The 20092-nt window shown below is 38.3% G+C and overlaps 2 protein-coding genes across 7 annotated transcripts in view; one reads left to right on the forward strand and one right to left on the reverse strand.

The window, feature by feature from the left end:
* Positions 1–20092, forward strand: part of LOC144646446 (melanopsin-like) — a 38380-nt gene that overhangs the window by 3705 nt on the left and 14583 nt on the right. Inside the window, exons 1-4 of one of the 5 annotated variants that reach the window (XM_078506042.1) lie at positions 3094–3274; positions 8962–9424; positions 10349–10550; positions 11955–12363. In XM_078506042.1, the coding sequence (XP_078362168.1) occupies positions 9013–9424; positions 10349–10550; positions 11955–12363 (1023 nt within the window). In that variant the 5' untranslated portion in view covers positions 3094–3274; positions 8962–9012. Of the gene's footprint in view, positions 1–3093; positions 3275–4405; positions 4555–8958; positions 9425–10348; positions 10551–11954; positions 12364–20092 lie in introns of those variants that run through there. The other 4 variants (XM_078506040.1, XM_078506038.1, XM_078506041.1 and 1 more) reach the window with 4 other exon arrangements.
* The window catches only part of LOC144646428 (acid-sensing ion channel 1-like), a 39646-nt gene continuing 34691 nt past the window's right edge, over positions 15138–20092 (reverse strand). For both annotated transcript variants that reach the window (XM_078506017.1, XM_078506016.1), the window contains exons 4-8: positions 19659–19812; positions 18521–18586; positions 17791–17977; positions 16829–16920; positions 15138–15750 (exon numbers count right to left, since the gene is read on the reverse strand). In XM_078506017.1, coding sequence (XP_078362143.1) covers positions 15605–15750; positions 16829–16920; positions 17791–17977; positions 18521–18586; positions 19659–19812 — 645 coding nt within the window. In that variant the 3' untranslated portion in view covers positions 15138–15604. The remainder of the gene's footprint in view (positions 15751–16828; positions 16921–17790; positions 17978–18520; positions 18587–19658; positions 19813–20092) is intronic.

The raw sequence follows: 20092 nt of genomic DNA on the forward strand, positions 1-20092 counted from the left end.
AATACCCACCCGAAACAGAACATTTCACAGCCCAAGTGACCTGTTCCGTAGCGTGAGTGATAACGATTTTTGCAGCCCAAGTGAAAGATTTACACAGCCCCCGGCCCGGACGAAGGACTTTTGCACTCAGAGCAATGGTCGAACACGTGCATATGCGAAAAACACGTGTAACTGAAAAACACATGCCGCACTTATATCTTCAAATTGTCGAGACATCAGTGGGAAATAAGCTCTACTAAAATAGACACATTAAACTTCGTACCTAATTGCACTTTAAATTTTAAGGCTTTTTAAGATAATGCGTTAATTTCCCTCACTTAAGTGCTTTTACCTAATTCTGCAATTTCTTCAATAAAACGTTGGTTCTACTAAAAAAAGATGCCTAAAATGTTTTGGAAGCACAATTTCAACATTTCGTATATACCTTATAGGGAGCAAGACCTGGTCTCTCTTTAGTCTTTTGTAGGTTCTTGAGTACACTTAGTTAACCAGACCGAGCTTAAAAAGAAGCTTACAAGCGTTTGAATGGTGAGATTCAATTTTTCTAGAGAAAAATTGTTTTATGTTTCAATATTCATATCCTTATAAAAACGGTTAAATAATTATAGTCCTTATTCAAACAGCAACCCTTCATATCCTTATAAAAACGGTTAAATAATTATAGTCCTTATTCAAACAGCAACCCAGAAAAACGTAGGCGTTTCACAAAAACTAACAAGGTAAAAAGAAAAACAGTTTAAAAGTTAAAATTTTATACTACAATGCTTAGTTACTACTCTAAAATTACCAAATAAAATTGAAAAGTCGTTTTAACCCTATCCAGACCGGGGGGGGGGGGGCGGAAAGTGCCCGCGCCGACTTTGAACGCTTATAACTTTTTTAATATTCAACCAAACGCTGCCAAACTTTGCGACTTTATCTAAAATTTATCTGGGAATAATTTGGTAGGGTAGGTTGTTGTGTCAGGAACTTGACGTCACCATGGCAACGGCATTTTGACAGGCATGTTCTCCCAAATTTGTAATTTTCGTGTTTCTATTAATGAAAAATAACTTTAAAGCAATTATTTTCACCTGTTTACGGGTTTTAAGCACATTTTTATTGGTTTTGAGTATTTTCCAGTAATTTTGGGCGGTTTTCTGACGTTTTGTAAATACAGTCGAAGCTCTCTTAACGGACACTCTCGTAAGCGGACAGCTCTACTTACGGCCGCCTGGTTTGAAACACCGTTTTTAACTCCCATACAAACTCTGTATTTTTACATTCTCGTAAGCGGACATTCCCGTAAGCGGCCGCGGACACTTTCAGAGATAACGAGTTGACTTTTTCTTTGTTTTTGAGCTCCCGTAAGCGGACACCCCAAAGAAGATCCTATAAACAACCTCTGTATCTTGTTCTTACCAATCAACTTTACATCGCCGTTCGTCACAATGATTTTACAGTAATTACAGTAACATATTTCAGTGTTTGTTTTGCCGTCATCCACGTCCGGTTACATTTCGAAACACCACTTCCACTTACGGCAAGCTCCTGTAAGCGGCCATTTATCCATTACACCTCTAGTGGCCGCTTACGAGAACCATTCTTGTAAGCGGCCAGCTCCAGTTACGGACACTTTTTCGCGTCCCGAGGGTGTCCGCTTACGAGAGCTTCGACTGTAATTTCGAAATCCAAGATGGCGGATCCAAGATGGCGGCTGTTTTGACATTATGATGTAATTGTCACGTGATGTGACGTCATCATCCCACGTGATATATACCAAAAGATAGATTTTGGGACATACTATATATCCTGCAAGTTTCATTGTGATTGCTTAAATATTCTGGAAGTTACGGAGGGGGGGGGGCGGAATCCGCTCCCCCCCCCCCGGTCTGAAAAGACCAAATAAAGCCCGGTCTGAATAGGGTTAAACGGTCTGTCAAAACTCCAGGGGGAATGAAATCGTATTCGCGCTTTCTAAATTTTCTGGCTCCCTGAGGATGCTTTTTTTACACTTGTCAGATATGGTAAACATGACTTCACACTTAAACTAGTCTAAACCTATACCTGAAAAAAAAATGCTGGTATAATCTACACAAACCTCAGTATTGGCGTTGTTATGTAGAACGTTACACAGAATATTTATCTCGGCGCATTTAGCAGGAAGCCTTCTAAACCACGTTATGTAGGAAAATCTTGATCAAATTTCGTTATCTCCAGTGCTTCGATACGTTGTGAGCTGTTGAACACCGGTTATTTGGCCATTTTAAAGAAATACAAGGCTCTGATTCAAAAGTCTAAAGCATTTTGGACGCGCTGATGAAGATCATTTCTAGGTCTCGGAGTGCCAGTAAAGAATCTCATTTTCCATAGAAATTAAAACAAAGTGATTTGAATCGCTGCAGCTGGATCACGCTCAGAGTTCGAGACAACTGATGAATCGAAATTGAAGCCAGGAATTAGGAAAATCCTGATCAAATGTCATTATTTCCACTAACCTTCCTTCATTTGTACATAGGCGTACGAGGCGGGGGAGGAGATTCGGCCAAATTGCTTAGAATTCGGGCAACTAGCCAAGAGAAAAAATAAAATCAGACGATAAATCTCAACATCACGCTGAAAACGAATTTTAAATAAATTTATTGGGAAAATGACATACATATATACATATTACTAACAGAAATAGTGTTGGAAATATAACAAACTTTGTGGTTCAAAAGTCTAACTGATTTCTCATTCATTCGCTTTCGTTTCCTACCGCAAATTGCTATAATCATGTTCGATTTTTCTCGAAAATTCTGCGTGACCCCAGAGTTTGATTCAGTTGCAATCATTTTGAAATGAAGGAAATTGGCGAGGGTGACCAGAAGTTAAGATTTTCCATAGCTTGAGCGTTTGCGCGCGGTGGATCCAGTGTAAGACCTTAAAAACAAAGTTGGGATCAATTTAGGTTTCTGGGAAACTGCTCACCTACCCCTCCCTAAACCTAACATTTTGCCCAAAGCGATAAGTAAGGGTTAATGTTAGGTTTGGGGAGGGGTAGGTGAGCAGTTTCCCAGAAACCTAAATTGATCCCAAAGTTGTTACATATGCGATGAAGCTAATGCTTTTGACTCAAATGTTAAGATCTAAGGGCTAGCTCAAAACTTCCAACGAAATGTTTTAACCCATTTACCCTTGAATGTTTCACACTTTCAAGTGAGGGAAAAACGATGCTGAACTACGCTGGATTGACATCTTCAGGCAACGCCACGAAATTAATTAAAGAACTATCATTTCCTTCAAGCAAGTTAAGGTTTGTACACAACTAATTCAATGCACGATTCTCTGTCCATTTTATTGCCTCTTTATTTGGCGCGCATTTGTATAAACTATTGTAAGCAGTTTAGCGACCAACAATGCTCTGATTTATATAAGAGAAGAAAAGTCCAAACCTGCTTAAACTAAAATAAATACAAATAAATAAGCGGGTAAAACTAAAATAAATCTTGATCTCAGTGCCAGATAAGAAAATTAGATCCCTGGACCGCGAGCAGAAGGAACGTTTTATTTTTTCAATATCCCCCTCACAATCTATTAGCTTCGGCTTCCAACATGAAAAGTTTCATGTTGCCTTATGAAACATTTTCGCTGTAAGTCTTTCTTTCTTTCCTCTTATATAACTCAGTATATTATATAACAAATATTCAACTTGCCCTTGAACTTACAAAGAAAATACACGTACTGAATCACGGACGAAAAGCACTGTTTTTTTTATTCTGCGTTTCGTCAGCTTTTAAACTAGTCTATCTCATATAATTTTATATTATGTAACATGTGTTCAACTTGTACAAAGGCAAACGGAAAGGTCGTTTTCTGGCTATCTGAGGCCGGCCTGCTATCTTTGAAACGTTTTCTTTCACTTTGCCACACGTGAAAGGAATGCACGCGTGGGCACCGCCTTCAGACGGCACGTGGAAATTAACACCCGCCTGATGTTACAAAAATACGTACATCAACATTGATGTTTCCGCAATTATTCTTCAAACGACAGTCGTGTTATGCGAATTGTTTTGCCAAAGTTTGTCATTTTCCGGAGTTTAAACAATTCAGGTCTTTTTTTCATCCTAGATACGGTATCAACAAAAGCAAATAGAAACCGTTTTACGTTTTGTTTTCGCCCGCAAAAACTCCATCTGTAGACTTTTTTATCTGTCGTTGTCATAGAGACGTGAGAAACATCGGAAGAGTTTTACGATGCTGTAAATGTCTTTTCGAATGATTTTTGTGCAGTTTTAACTGCCATTCCTGACGTAGTATCAAACGAATAAACAGATTCCTCCCACCAGTTTCATCCGGTCTTTAAATCATTTCAGAGTTTAGAAACTAGCAAATCATATCTCAGACTACAACGCATATGAACAGATAATTTGTTGTCTGTGGACGCTTGATACATAACGCTTGCTATCTTCCCTTTTTTTAGTGTTTCAAATCCCTCAGAGCGTGTAGTTCGTAATAACTGTACGTAAAAGCAATAACTCGGAATTGACCAGAGAGAAGCCACCATAAAATAACGCGCGCCTATGTACTTTAATGGTAAGTTAAATATTATTTGGATCTTCAAAGCTACATGAATATAATTAGGGTTCCCTTAACCGAAAAATTTCCATTCATCGGTTAAAAATCATACCATTGTTAAACCAAGCAAAGGTTTTTACTCCGATTGAAAAAAAAACTTTTTACAAATTCCAAAATTGTCAATGTAGGATGCCAAAAGTCAAAGAAATCAGTGCTGAATTTGTTCGCAAAAATCCATTCATCCGTTTAAAATCATACCGTTGTTAAACTAAGCAAATATTTTTACTCTGATTGAAAAAAAAACTGTTTACAAATTTCTAAACTCTCAATGTAGGATGCCAAAAGTCAAAGAAATCGATGAATTTCCGCGCCAAAAAGCGCTGCTCAAAAATGTAACCAACGTGTATTAATAAATAGTTTCGCGCGCAGACCACCTTAAATGATTAGAAAGATCTTAATATCGGCAAAGTACTTTATCCTCAGACGCGTTCGCAGGAATGGAAGCCTGTGCCGTCTTAAAAAAAGACATAAATCCGTCTGTTACTGAGCGACCAGAATACCTTTTGCTGGTTACGACAGAAGTGCCACGGGCACAAAACATCCACCGTGATACGAAACACGTAGGCCGGCCAACAACAGCTTGCCGGATAAGATTTCTGATAAACTCCTCGCTACGTCTCGTCGCGGCTTTTTTAGTTCGAAATGAAACCGAATCAAAACAAGAAAATACTTCATATATTTACTGGGATGGTACATTATGAGATAAAAGCGAATTTTGAACTCTACTGTTTCAACTTTATAAAAATAACACTGCTATTTGATGAGAGAAGTGCACCTGCGAACATAAATTAACCACAAGCAGTAAACAAAAAAAAACAACAAGGAAGATCTATTTGGTCCTTTCAGTGTGTGTTCCTAAGCACAGAGACTTAGTTGACGTACAATTTTAACAATACTAGAAAATGTGAAAGTTACAAAAAAGGAAAGGCTTACGTATATTCAGGTTGTGAATGCGCTTAAGGAGTTTTGTTCAGAAAGAACGGTTAGAGAAAAATAGCCTGTAGCTCCATTCCAAGCAAAAATGAAGACATAATACGGGAGTTCAACATCCAAAACATTAAGACAACAGTATTTAAACAACTAGCTAAATAGTAACGTTAGATTATAAAGCCTGACTGCTTTGGTGCGAACATTAACTTTGAACTTTGGGCTCATCCGATTTTACAAGGTATGTGTGTATATATACAGGCAGTTTGCGAACAGCATTTTTGTTCAATTTAAGTCAATCAATGGCTCTCTATCTCCAAGGCTCCTGGATTTTTGTTACAGTTATCACCCCGCTTTGTTGCAGATATTTGCGTGTTTGGTCATTGGTCATTAAATTATAAAGCTTTCAAAATCAACACAAATGCGTTTATTTTCACGTCAAAAAAAAAAATTCGCAATGCAAACTGCAGCATGGAACTCCTCTGTTCCGATCCATAAGGTTAATGCAAACCGGGTGTAGAGATATTGTATTGAAAATGTATTTTACGGGCTTATCCGCTCCAAATGGATATAAAGCAGTACTGATTCTGAGTAAAGACTTTTAAAACGCCCCAACTAAACTGCCGTGAACATAGAGGTCCTTAATTGATGCGATCGCCTGCCTTGGAAGTGAGCTATATGAGTTCGTGAGTGTACAAACGTGGGAATTTTTTATTGCCATTTTATCACCTGAAATCAAACCATATCCTGCCATAACTCTAAAATGAAAGCCAATTTATTAGCGCAATGGGCCATCATCTAGTATCGACCAATTCTTTGCGTGTAGGTGTAAAATGTTCTATTTATTTCTAACCGTAGGGCATTAATAATCTTAGCCACTTTGGTTCACAGCAGGAGTTTACGTTTTCCTGTACGCTTTTCCGTCCGTGTGCGACAAAAATTAATAAATTCGCCTCCAGAAGTGTTATCGCATTATTCCTATGAAAACGAAAAGCCGTGCGTTATCTTCGAAGTAATGCCATCTTGTATGAAACCCAAGTTGTGTACCACAATTTAACACATTTATTCCGGCTTTATAAGCACCCTTTTCAAGTTAGATTGAGCAAGAGAAAGGTGGAAAAAATAAGAACATGTTGAGAACGGCTTAAATAAGCCGAGGGCGAAAATTTGTGTAAGACCTCGAATGTTGCGAAAATGGTGTTTTTGTCTTTGCATAATTGTTTTAAATCCAACTAAATGGACTCGCTCATGTGCCTTTATTTCGAACACGTTTACTGCATTACCTTATTTAATTGCCATTTCGTAAAACTGTGTTTTCAGAGAGCACTAAAATATATAAAAAAAATCCTCTTTATTTTTTTTTTTTTTTTTTTTGTATGTACCCCTAACTGATATATGATTTGAAACTGACATCCCATCTCTATTAAGCTCCCCCAACCTCCACCCCCAAGGGGGGAATGTAAGATTTTATTGGTTTGGTTGATGTTGTTGTCATGGTTTTAAACGTTCGCTTTCGCATGATATAATTGGGGCAAACTCAGGGCCACCTGAAATTGTCCTTTCCGCAGTGCACAGTCATAACAGGCAATACAGCCGACATTTTTCAGTCATTTAATGACGTAGTTGAAATCCAAGAAAACTTAAAAGATTGAATTCTGATACTCCGTGAGTGGGCTGGATGAACAAAATCATGCTCTGAGATGTCTGAGATTTGCTGCCCGAGAGGGCAAGACGGGACTGTATTGCTCACTCGGGATTGCCCGTTGTATCCCGACAGAAAAACAGTGTTCTTTACGCCATACAATGAGTACCTTATTAAACCAATTTATTTTTTACTGTCCAATTCACGTATCCATCATTCCACAAAACAATTTTTGCCATCAGTTATTCTCGTTATTTCTTAGTTGAATTGACTGAATTGATTGAATTGCGTTTGAAAGCGCCAATGGAAAAATACGGTAACCAGGTTTGATGATGATGACGATGATGATGATGATGATGATGATGATGATGATGATGATGATGATGATGATGATCAGTGTTCAACATTCATTTTTGCTTGATCAATTTTTCCTTCTTTTTCATTGGTCGAGAGCCTACCGCGTGATCCGCAGATATAATGCTATTCTCGTGCACAAGGATTTTGCTGCAAATGACATTCTGCTCATGCGTAGTTGAGACCACTTCTGTGAAAAAATGGTAGCTCGTTTCCCAGAGTTGTCGGAGAGCGATTTGACATGTCTTTTGCATGAAAAGCCAGGAGAATGCAAAAAAAAAGAAACGAAATTTTCACTAAATGCTATCGAAAAACATCATCTGATTTGTTCTTTTGCAAATAATTGATTCACGCGCCACTGCCTATTCGCGTTATTTTGCTCAATCTTGTAGCACGACTATTTAAGGGTTAGAGACTGTTGTGAGTGTTTTGTTGACAAATACACGCACGCGCTGGCCGCACAATGAACGAGAAATGTTCAATACTGCACGAGGCGTAGCCGAGTGCAGTATTGAAAATTTCGAGTCCATTGTGAGGCCAGCAAGTGCGTGTATTTGTCAACAAAACACGAACGGATATACAATCTGAGTACTGAGTATCTGATTACAATCTGAGTACACTGCAAGCAATCATCGACTTAACGAACTTCAAACAATAAGCTTTATGTTTAAAGAAGTCAAGTAGTACATAATTACACGGGATAACATCAATAATATGAAATTCACAAATAACCCGTACAGAAATAAAGCTTAGAATGGTTCGTAAAGTTGTTCATCAGCTGTGGTCGTTCATAAAAACAGCAGTGAAACAGTCAGCGAGAAGCTTGTTCAAAGCGAGTCGATGGCTTTCACAATCAAGCAACTACAAGCAATTCAATCGCACGCAAAAATCTATTTATTGAGCTGCAGTTTACCTTTGAACATAAAAGAGCTTCAAGTTGTTATCCTCTTCGATTTTGTTTGGTATTGGATCGTTGATAATTTGAAGAATATATTTTTCTTCCACTTCTACAAGCCTTGAAGCTGAAGACATTTTCAATAATGCACGATTTTTGTGCATTATTGTCAATACTGCACTGTCGGAGTTTGCTGACGACAGGTAAAGCAAAATCACGTGATCTATTTTAACCAATTGCGCGCGTGGATTTTGGACAGTGAACGAAGATTGTATATTAATAATTATTACGCTAAAAATAATGGTCCATTATAATTAACAATTGCTATGTTAGAGCACTCAACTTGTTAACAAGCGTCTTTGGCTGTGGATGGCTGAAATGGAAATGGATTACAACTTGAAAAATTGAGGCTAAACTTTTCAAGTTGTTTCCGCGCGTCTTCAAAAAATCGATATTTATATTTATGGCCGTGGTTTAATTTCTCTCCCGTGACGTAGCTCGTTTAAAATACGATATAAATAATTCCAGATTGCTTTTTTCCAAGCAGAACTTTGGTTGGATCTAAGCCTCTGAAAACTTCAAACAAAGACAAGAAGTCATGGCAGTCGGAGATCACCTTGGAGACAGATCTTACTCCTATTACGGTGCCTCCATGTTTATCATTCTCACCCTTGGTCTCATCGGCAACTTTCTGACTGTCATCGTTCTTCTTCATCCTCAACACCGCGGAAAGAGCATGACACCATTGATGATAAACCTCTGCGTGGCGGACCTATTGGTATGTCTCTTTGGCTACACCGTGGCGGTGAACTACAACACCGCAGACTTTGCCAACACTGGTGAAGCTCCCACTCTTTGCAGTTGGCTCGCTTTTATTAACACAGTGACGGGGCTGGCCTCCATTGGAACCTTGACTGCCATGGCAATCGTTACGTACATTGGTATCTCGAGAAATGAGATTGCGCAGCAGAGCAGGATGACTGGTAAAACAGAGGTTTTGCTTCTTTCGGGTATGGAAACTCTGTTTGCATATCAAGTTATCTTATTAAAGGGGCTAGGTCACGGTATTTTAGGTAATTCTATCGTTTATTAGGAGCTCTAAATTTTAAATTGGCAGAGCAAAAGTCTTTTATTGGCAACATCACGGCCACATAACAAAAAGAATGATTTTTAAGCATTGTAAATGACACTTTCGAGTTTACCCGAACGCAATCCGTTTTTAAATCTTCTCGTATTTTGCCTATAGTTGCCCCTTTTTGGCCTTTCTGTGTTTCTTTTGAGTTATTCTACACTTTTAAGCCTTATTGTGATATTTCAGTTAATTCTTTGACCAGTTGGTCAGTGCCGAAATTGCCTAAAATTGCGTGGCATAGCCCCTTAAAATATAGCTAAAATGAAGAAATCTGATGAACTGAAAAGCCGTTATTTTACAGCATTAAGGTAAGCTGCAACCATACCTCTTCCTCTCCTATGTCAAGTTTACTTTTTTTATCCTAAACTTTTATTGTTATTAAATCAAGGGCATCAGATTAGCTTTCTATATTTTGCCCTTTTCCATTTCTCTTTTTTTATTTGTTTTGCATTGTGCTTAATCATTCTAAACTGTGAAATGGAATAAATGCCTTATTGTTACTTATTTTCGCGGGACTAAATTTTCGCGATTTTCTCGATTTTTAAAAAATCATGAAATTTAAGACCCGCGAAAATTTATTTTAAACGTTTTCTATTGTATTTTTTAATGCTAATTACCGTATCTTTGGTCAAATCGCGAAAATTTAGTCCCGCGAAATATGCTCGTTCCATTTTCGCGAAATTAAGTTACCGCGAAAATAAGTAAGAATAAGGTAAATAAAATTAAAAAAAATGAAAAAAGCGTATGCTCATTTTCATTCATTCATTTTTAAAGACGCCATTGACGTTTCCGTTGTTTTTAGGAATCTGGCTGTATGCGCTTGCACTGACACTTCCTCCAGCCATGGGGTGGAACAGATTTATCCCCATTCCGTCGAGAATCAGCTGCCACCCGGACTGGTATTCCCAGGACATTTCGAGTATGTCTTACATCATATACCTAATCGCATTTGGCTTCTTCATCCCTTTGCTGCTTATTATTCTCAGCTACTCCGGAATATACAGGTACACTTAGTAACGTTTCTACTTAACCACTATGCACTTGTATGTTTGTTTTTTTTTACTGAACGGAATGGTACGGTTAGAGGGGCACCGTCATGAGCTTCACTTAAGAGCCTAAAGACGTATAGAAATCTACGAATAGTGGTCCAGTTTTGATCAAGGTTACTATGCCAGTTTACTGAAGCTATAAACAAGTGATATTTATGTGATGACATCAGGAACTTTTGATCTCAACCTGAAAAAGTCAATCCACGCTGATTTTTTTTTTAAGTTCATCCCTTGTGGTCTGGAAAACAGCTTAAAAAACTTACAACGGCTCCCATTTTCCTTAAACACAATTCCCTTTATATCTTCAACTTGATATTCTAGATGCATTTTGTGTACGAGCAAGAGAACTTTGCCAATTTAAGCACTTTTTAAGGAAAAGCAGAAAAATCCACGTGACAGTGTCCCTTTTATTTGATCATACAATTTATTGCAAGTAAGGCTTTCCACAAGTTGCTCGGCAACTTTTTGGCAACTTTTCATATTTCGAGCAACTTTTTCCCCTTCGAGCAACTTTTTTCCTCACGAGCAACTTGTTGGATTTTGAGCAATTTTCAGACCGAAGATCAACGAAGATCAACCGAGTGTTGTTCAAAGGCAATACGAACGTTTCCGAAGATTTACGAAGTGTGCCGAAGATTTTTGAGGAACATCTGAAGACGTTTCAACTATCGGCTCATTTTCATTCAGCAAACATGACGTCATTGATATCTTCACGATTTTTCTCAGTTAAAGAAATCCTTGTTATTTAACAAATTTTCCCCTGAATATGTTATTTAGATACTTTTTTTGCTGTAAAAATGCATAACCCTGCTTAGAAATCTTACCCTCAAAGGGAACTTAGCATATATTTAGAGAAATTCTCTTAATTAAAAGCAGCGTTTTGGATTTTTAGGAGCAACTTTCGAGCAACTTTTATTATCAGAAGCAACTTTTTTGGATTTTTGGAGCAACTTTTGAGCAACTTTTTGGGAAATCTCGAGCAACTTGTGGAAAGCCCTAATTGCAAGAGCCCATCACAATTCATGTTACTTTCGTGAGCGTTCCTTCTCCCGTATATTTTTTTTAATTTAAGAATAGTGTTTTCCACGAAAGAAAGCCTGTTCGCAGGCTACAAAAAACACTTTCCGCTATTTTTTTTTTCTTGAACGTTTTACTTGGTCCGTAAGTAATAACACTGCATTGTTCTAACTGTACATATTTTGATTGGGCGTTCGAAGTTGGAGGAGGGGGGCGAAAAATGTCTGGAGACAGCTAGAGATTAGTTTCTACAAATTAGAATATACGGGAAAAGATTTACTTCAAAGCTTGGTGTAGAAGATGGACGATCTGAGTGATAAGCTCCTGTTTTATTTTGTTCAGGTATATTCAAAATACTTCATTACAGCCAGGCGCAAACGACATTGCTCTGGGACGTCAGGTGCGCTCCCGACAGAGAACGATCCGCATCGTGGTGTGCATGACCCTGGCATTCTTCATTAGCTGGTCGCCGTATGCCGCTGTGAGCCTCGCGGGCACAATTGTCGGTCACGAAAGTGTCTCCCCATCCTCGGCCCTGGTTTCGGAGATGTTGGCTAAAGCATCTGTGATTTACAACCCGATCCTCTACGTACTGCTCAACTCAAAGTTCAGAGTCACCTTGCTGCAAGTGTTCAGCTGGAATCGCATAGGCGTCACCACGACGGGGAACTCAGATCTGGAAGGGGAGGGCACTACAACAGGCGCCATCGAGATACAAGCCCGAAACAGCGTTCGTCATCGAGACTTGTGAGATGATTAGGAAGCCGGGACAGGATGCTAATGACTCAGTCATTACATTTAATAGAGCAATTTTCACTTGAGTGTCGAAAGTTATTCGTATTTACTTTGGTTTTGCATTAAATCGCTTTGTGATTGGTTTAAAAAAAAAACTCGCCACTTTCTCCACCAATGAGAAGTATTACCAAAACCAATTTTGACTCGCTCACACACGTTTTTCCGCGTTTCATGCAGGCTACATGGATTTGCTTTTAGTTTTAATTGGCTCACTGGATTGCCTGGGTCCTTTGTGATTGGCCAGAGTGATTACTTTGGTTTTGGTTATACGGCACTCCATCGAAAATCGCTCTATCTATAAGATAAGTTAAGATAATAACTTTATTTAGAGAGGGTAGCACGTAATAGAAAAAATTCTGATGAACTTGTTGCCTCAATTTAAGATACATCTATTCAGTTCAAAGCTTTCAACTTTAAATTATCGACATCTCCTTGTTAACCGGCCGCAAAATATGGTGATTTGCCAGTGTAATCGGTCAGAATTTTAGCCGTTTTTTATTTGCATGTTTAGATGGTATGGCAAAAAAACAAGTTGTCTTTACATTTGCATGCTGTCAGTGAAACGTGGTGATTTGGAATACTTGTCTGCTGTCAGTAAATTGGATTATCATTCTATGCATGTTGTCCTTCCTTTCCATTGGGCAAGAGCCCACCACGTGATCTGCAAATCACTGTCTAAAAATAATGTTCTGCTGTTTTTGGGGGTAATGGCTAATGCTTACTACCGTCTGACGGTGATTTTGGTGCAGATAATATTCTGCTCATACGTTATGTCCACCTCTACAAATAAAAACTGGCAGTTCTTTTTTCCAGAGTACGTTGTCGAGAGCGATTTGGCATGTCTACTAATTGTGAAAAGCAAACTCGGAGGTCGAATGGTAAAACAATTATTAAACTTGTTAACCGGCCGCAAAATATGGCGATTTGCCAGTGTCTTGCAGTCCACGATACTTTGTGCAACCTCGTATAATCAATGTTAATTTTAGCCAGTTTTCAGTTGGAGTTTTCAGTGTCAGTTGTAAGTTTTTGATAGTGAGATTTATTTGCATTTCTTTTTTTCGTATTGTACATTGTTTACAATAAGATAAGAACATAAATTTTAAAATTCAATTACTATAATTATGTACACAATAATCAATTGGAAGTCTACGTTTTCGGGGTCAATTACTGCCAGGTAGAGGCAGATTGGCATCTTTATAAACAATACCTACAGCAAAAGATATAATTCATGAGGTAGAAAAGGAGATGTAAAAGGTCATTTCAGTCAAACAAAAATTAGAGCTATTTTTCAGTGAAGAGAGGTAGTCTGAGTGTCTGAATGTAGGAGGGGCTGCAATCTTAGTCATCAGTTAACTTTAGGTGTGGCCACCCCCCCCCCCCCCCGGCAACTTCTCAGATTTCAGTTAAGATTTCGTACCATTTCTCAGCTATCAGTAAATTTTGTAAGTCGCAATCTCAGCTATCAGTTAGTTTTCAGTTCAAAGTTAAAAGTTTGACCAATTTATAGCTGTTTGTGAAACTACATCCAGATCCTAGCTCTTACAAGTTTAATAGCAAAGACTGTCGGTTGTGGTGGAGTTAAAGATCAGACTTAACTTACAAAAGTGAGACCCTTTTGTAAGTTTGGTCAGTAAGATATGTAGGATTGCATCTAAATTAATTATCCACGTGATACCCCAGTGTTAATAAAGTATGGTCAACTGACAAAAACGACAAACATAGGCACGCAATACGTACAAACGTCGTGTTATAATTTAACCAGTTAATTAAATGACATAGTAATTGTATACAATGTAAAAGTTGTGTCTGACACAAACTACGTAAACTATACAGTTTTCGCCACAGCACTATTATTAAAAGCAGCTTGTAAAATAAGCAGATACATAATTCTGAATATTTCATGGAATTATAACTAAATTTTGTCTGCAAGTTTGAGCACAATTTGTTCTCAAAATGCATTTGCTTTTCGATTTGATCCATCATAAACTTAATTAACTTTAAAAGTTGATCATGATATCTAGTGAAAGTTATTGTATATTTATATAATACAGATTAAATACTAGTTTGACGTACAATGCCCTTGGTGTAATCCAGTATTTATTAAATGATCGTTTCTTCTATCAAACATGTGTTGTGTTAAATTAAGGCTTGTTTTCACAAGCGACGGAGTCGGTGTTGGAGTCGTGATCAGAAGCGCACAACGTCACGATCTAGTGAACTAGTTTCCGATTCCGCTTTTGACTCCGTACCAATATATTACTCTATTCTGAAGTAATATAAATTTAAATTCTAAAGCGATGACGCATCACAAGGGGATCTTTAAAAATTTTCAGGAAATTTGTCAAAAAATTTATGTAAAAAAAAGTAGCTGACAACTTCTGTGTTGAATGATTGTTCAACAAATGTTGCGTTTTCTTGTAGTGTGACATCCTATACCGTAAGGGGTTTTGGGTGGGCTTATAAGCGGAGGGGCTTATATCCGGGAGGGCCTATAAGCGGAATGAAAAAAAACGTTTCGAAACGAGCCACGCGAGTGTTGATGGAAATACGTTTTTGAGTTAAAAATGCACAATAAAGCAACATTTAGCCCTATTCAGTACTGTCGTCCGGTAGAGGGGGGCTTATATCCGGGGTGCTTATAATCGGATGTATTGTTTTTGTTTCCAGGATGATGGGCCTATAACCGGGGGGGCTTATAAGCGGAGGGGCTTATAACCGGAATTTTACGGTATACGATATACGATACTTCTCGCGAGCGAACAAGGTCTTTTGTTTACGCAGGACCTTTGTATTAAAAGAATGTTGAGATTTCTGTTCACTGAATCTAATATAACTCATCAAATATAATTTGTCTCACCATTTATACTTTGTATAAGTCCCTTCTAACCGCCCGAGAGTATTTTGTTTTGTGTTCTACGCGGCGATTTCTTGTTGAGTTAAACTTGATTCTTTTTCATGTATCATTTGTTCCCGTAGTTAGTTCCCAGTCCTATTCGGTTCTATTGATCAGTCGATTGCGCGCAAAAGAACCTGGTCCGCTCGCCTGATGCCATTGAGCGACGATGACGTCATCGCTTATTCAAAACATGTTTATTCGATGGATAGGTGCACCGGAAATATCGATAGGAAAGGCTGCTAAATCAAAAAGTAAGGAGGACCGCTACGTTCGGAAATTAACTATTTGTTTTTTTAGTATATCAACTTTCGATTTCAATTTTCGAAATTCGGACTTTTCGGCTTCGTTTGCAACTTCGTAAGCACAGCAATATAAAAAGATCCACAAATTCAAACACTGTTAGAATACTGCAGCCCAGGAAAAGACCCATATTACCTCCAACGTCAGCTGTGGGGAAATGAAAGGAGACGATGTTAGTAATAGCAACTGCAAATTATCTTCGGTTCTATCTCACCAAAGCCCACCCCCCCCCCCCCCCCCCCAGACACACACACACCCGAAAAGAAGTCATGTTACGTTTGACATATATATATATATATATATATATATATCTTGAATAGTTTGTTTGTTTATATCCATCAATGCAATCTTGCCAAATCGACCCAAACTTTTACAATTCTTTACTGCTTGTCTATCTTCTTAAACGATCTATTATTTTAAGGTTTTCCTCGACTAAAAGCGCGATTTTGTACTTCTCATAAAGATGAGTAGAGCAATTTATAGCTTCATCGCACTTTCTCGAGATGTGGCCAGATACAAAGTCATTACGAAAAAAAAAAAAAGATAGTTTTATTGAAACGAAAATTAACGCGTGAGTAAAACCAATTTAATTCTCAGCCAAGGTTTTGCCTCAGGGCTCGTTATGAAACAAAAGCAAAAGGCAACTTAAAATGACCTTTTGATATTGAGTGTTTTTTCTCCATTCATTTAGAAAATAACATAAAAGAAAAATACTTACAATATTACAACATTCAGTGTTATACAGCTATTTCAATAAACGTTGTCGGGTCAAGCTTAAAGCTAAAAGGCAATACCGTATGGCGTTCTGGTATTCACTACAAATTTGCATATAAGCTTCATTAAATGCACAAATTTGTATTTCCCACGTGTTTTTCTTCTCAGGAGGCCTTTCTGTAGCTTTACTTTCACTGTCGCTTAGCTCTGATTTTGAAAATCCTTCTAAAATTGAGTGTGGCTAAAAGCACGTTGTTTTACATGTCTGAAGAGAAAGAAAACGTGCAAATCCACGTTTGTCATGTCACTATATATTTTGGTATTCAGCACGCGCAGTTGCTCTCTTCTTTTACCCATACTGCCTTTTAGTCTTGTCTTTTAGCTTTGATCCGGACAACGTTAACTGAAAAAGCTGTATACTCAGTGTGACAAATGTAGTACTATAAATAGCTATTTATAACAGCAACTACTACAACAACGGCAACAACAACCACAAACGTTTTTTCCTTACATCCAAAATCGTGAATATCATATGCAGGCTTCTCCTTTGTGACTTCTGTGATGAGGCTTTGATAAAAAACGTTCAGCTGAAGTAAACGCCTCCTAAATTGAAAACAACATTCAAACAAAATCACAGCAATTAAATTCCTTTGATCATCTATCGTTAAATACAAACCCATGCATTTTTAATTACTTATAGCTGAGAAATATAAAAGATGATTCACCATAACATGTATATTGTAAACATAATTTCTAATATAATAATAGAATACTGGCACGTCCCGACAATTTTTGTTTATTTGTTTTTTGTTTCAGTTAAACACAGAAATAAAATGCTCGCGTGCTTATCACGTGTGAAATGAGGCGCAGTAAAGGCTGGTTCTCATATAATCGCCCCGATCGTTTCTATCGCCTCTGTCGCTTCAACAAGTTTTCTTGCTAACGGGGCGATTACATAAATACATAGCACAGAAGATCGCTAACGTCTGCGGCGATTGGGGCGATTACTATCGCTTGGATCGCCCGTGTTCTATCCTTCTAGCTTCTCTTTCACTTCTTCGCTGTAAAACTGCAGTTTTAAACTGAGAAGATAGGAGGCCACGAGTTTTGCTCTTTCATTGAAGGCTGCCATTGTATTAGATTTAGGGCTTAAATGATTGTTTTTCGAAGGTCTTCGCTCATACCAGGCGATCGGAACGATCATATGAGAACCCTCGATCGCTTTCAATCGCTTCGATCGCCTACATTCGCCTCAGTATTTGCAAACGATCGACGCGATAGAAACAATCGGGGCGGTCATATGAGAACCAGGCTTAAGGATGCGCTGTGCAATACTAAACAGGGTTAGATGTAGTCAGGGTAAATACTAGTGCAAGATTGCAATACTAAATAGGGTCAGGGTTTACCAAGTACCTTGCGGCACACAGCTATCCTAAACTGACGGGAATGCTCCTCCCCGGAAACATAACGCACCTGAGTTCAGTCTCTATCTGGCTGATAAGCTCCTCGGTAGCATTTAAAACAGAGGATTCATTTGTTCGTTTGAGCAAAATTGGCAGCAAGTGCCTTGAAGGATAACTTGAACTTGACAACTGCACGTCAAAGTGAACAGTCTCGCATTTTACCGGACAGTCACAATCCAAACTGGCCTGGAACTCGCCTAGAGAAATATTCAACAAAGTATCATCATTTACTTGTTGACGTTGCCATGTTCACTTACCGCGCATGATTATCGCAACCTGCTTTCATCTAGCATCTAGCATCGTGCCATAGTCAAGAAAAGCAACACTGAGACGATTAATTGAAGAGTCATGGGTTTAAATCCCACCGAGAAAAATAACTTTTTTGTTCGCGTAGGAAGTTTGAGGGCTAATGCTCACTAATAACACTTCAATTTGACAATATACTCTTTTTAAATAGCAAGATCAACCTCGCAATGCCTAGACCGAATAAGCTTGCAATTGGTAAATGTTATTTAATTTTTTTATTTTTTTTATTTTTCTAACTTAGAAAAAAGGCCACTAAAAGAGGCTAGCGCAAAAAAAGACTTTTTAAAGTTTCTAACGCGCGAAAATTCAAACGTTTAGACAAAAAAAATCTGGACCACTCATTTTATCAATCAGGTTATTGCGCGATTCATTTAACCTGGACCAGGGGTGTAGTAGGACTAGTAGGAGTATAACAAAAATGCTCTGCAACTTACCGTCCGCCGGCGATACACAATTCACAATTTCCCTTGGTCCACAAAACCTCACGTTTTTAGATTCGTCTGAAAAAAAACGAAATCTGATGAAATATTGCATGACTTTGTAGTACGTCACCCCTAAAATAATCATGAACATGTAGGTTTCCCTGCGGAAACTTACAAATTACATCTACCTTGGGCTGTTAAAGAATGTATGGGATTTAATTTTTTTTTTGAGGAAATGGAGAATTGTTCAGCTTTCTTTCAATGATATGTGTCCCTGTTTGATATTGTGACTTTCCTTTTTTTCCTTCCTTTTTCCTTAATTAAATTGGTAGAATTCATAATTTTAACAAAATGCTGCAAATGCAGTCTTCCTGGTTCGAAAAGACATAAATTAAAGTAATGAACGTCCACCTCGAGTTAAAACTAGCTCTCATTCAACGCTCCTCGCCAAAATATGGCTCAGAACTATAGTGTTGTGTCAAAATTCAAAAGACGCCTTTTACTAAATCAAGGCAGGAGCCCATTACCTGGGGCGTGCAACTTCCATATATTTGTGTAACGGCGTTTTCATAAGTAAAGTTATTTTAGCTAAGCCTTTCCCGCGAAAATTACTGCTTCCGATGAAGTCAGCTATTACTTTGCGAGGAAATATTAAAACCATCGCTTGAGATGCTGTCAGAACACTCCCTTGAAAAGTTTTCTCGCATGTATCCGCTCTGTTAACTTCCCAGGTGGACGAGGCTCTGCAGCTACGTATTAACAGTCCATTAAGAAGTGGCTTGTAATTAGCCATCCAAAACCAATTCTTTTAAACCAATAACTTAACTTGTCAAACACCGTTTTACAGACGCAGAATGCATATGAAAATGGCACGCTCTGGGGAGCAAGGTAGGCATGTCCATGCAGTTAAGTAGCAACTAACGAAGGTCTTTCAAAGTTAAGGATTGATGACGATATCCACTTGAGAACACCGGGCTTTCAAGAGCTAATGGATAGCTGAACTGTCCAGTCGAAAGCGGTATTTACTCGTACTCTAACACTAGCTCACTTTTACCAGAAGCTGGGACTGTTATATGGGACTCAAAAAACATAATTGAACTTAATCCTAGGAAACTCATCTTTTTTTTTAACTGACAGCTCATCATCTCACCTAACTGAACCATGCCCAAGGTTTTGCAGTGACATCTGTCAATCATAGCTCTAGTCCAGCACTCCATGAAACATGCGCTGTACGAGTAGGTGTCGGAACTCGCCAGCTTTCTTTCGCCGCACTGTGATTTGTACGGGGATTGAAGACGAATAATCTGTATTCAATTTAAACAAAGCGTATTAAATAAAATAAATTACTATGTTTAGAGGGAAGTCACATCAGCTCTAGCTGAATTTCATGTGGGTTAGCCTGTTCCAGGCTCTCAATAGTTGAGCCTGGAAAAGGCCACATGCAGGTCCCCTATCAAGGTCGAATTGGAATTAAAAATGTTGGTTTTTCAGGAGGGAGGAAAACCGGAGGACCCGGTGAAAAACCCTTGGAGCAAGAACAAGAACCAAAAACAAACTCAACCCAAAGGGTTCGAGAATCAAACT

This window comes from Oculina patagonica, chromosome 3 (assembly GCF_052425735.1).
Source record: "Oculina patagonica isolate OP01 chromosome 3, crgOcupat, whole genome shotgun sequence".
NCBI classification, from domain to species: Eukaryota; Metazoa; Cnidaria; class Anthozoa; order Scleractinia; family Oculinidae; genus Oculina; species Oculina patagonica.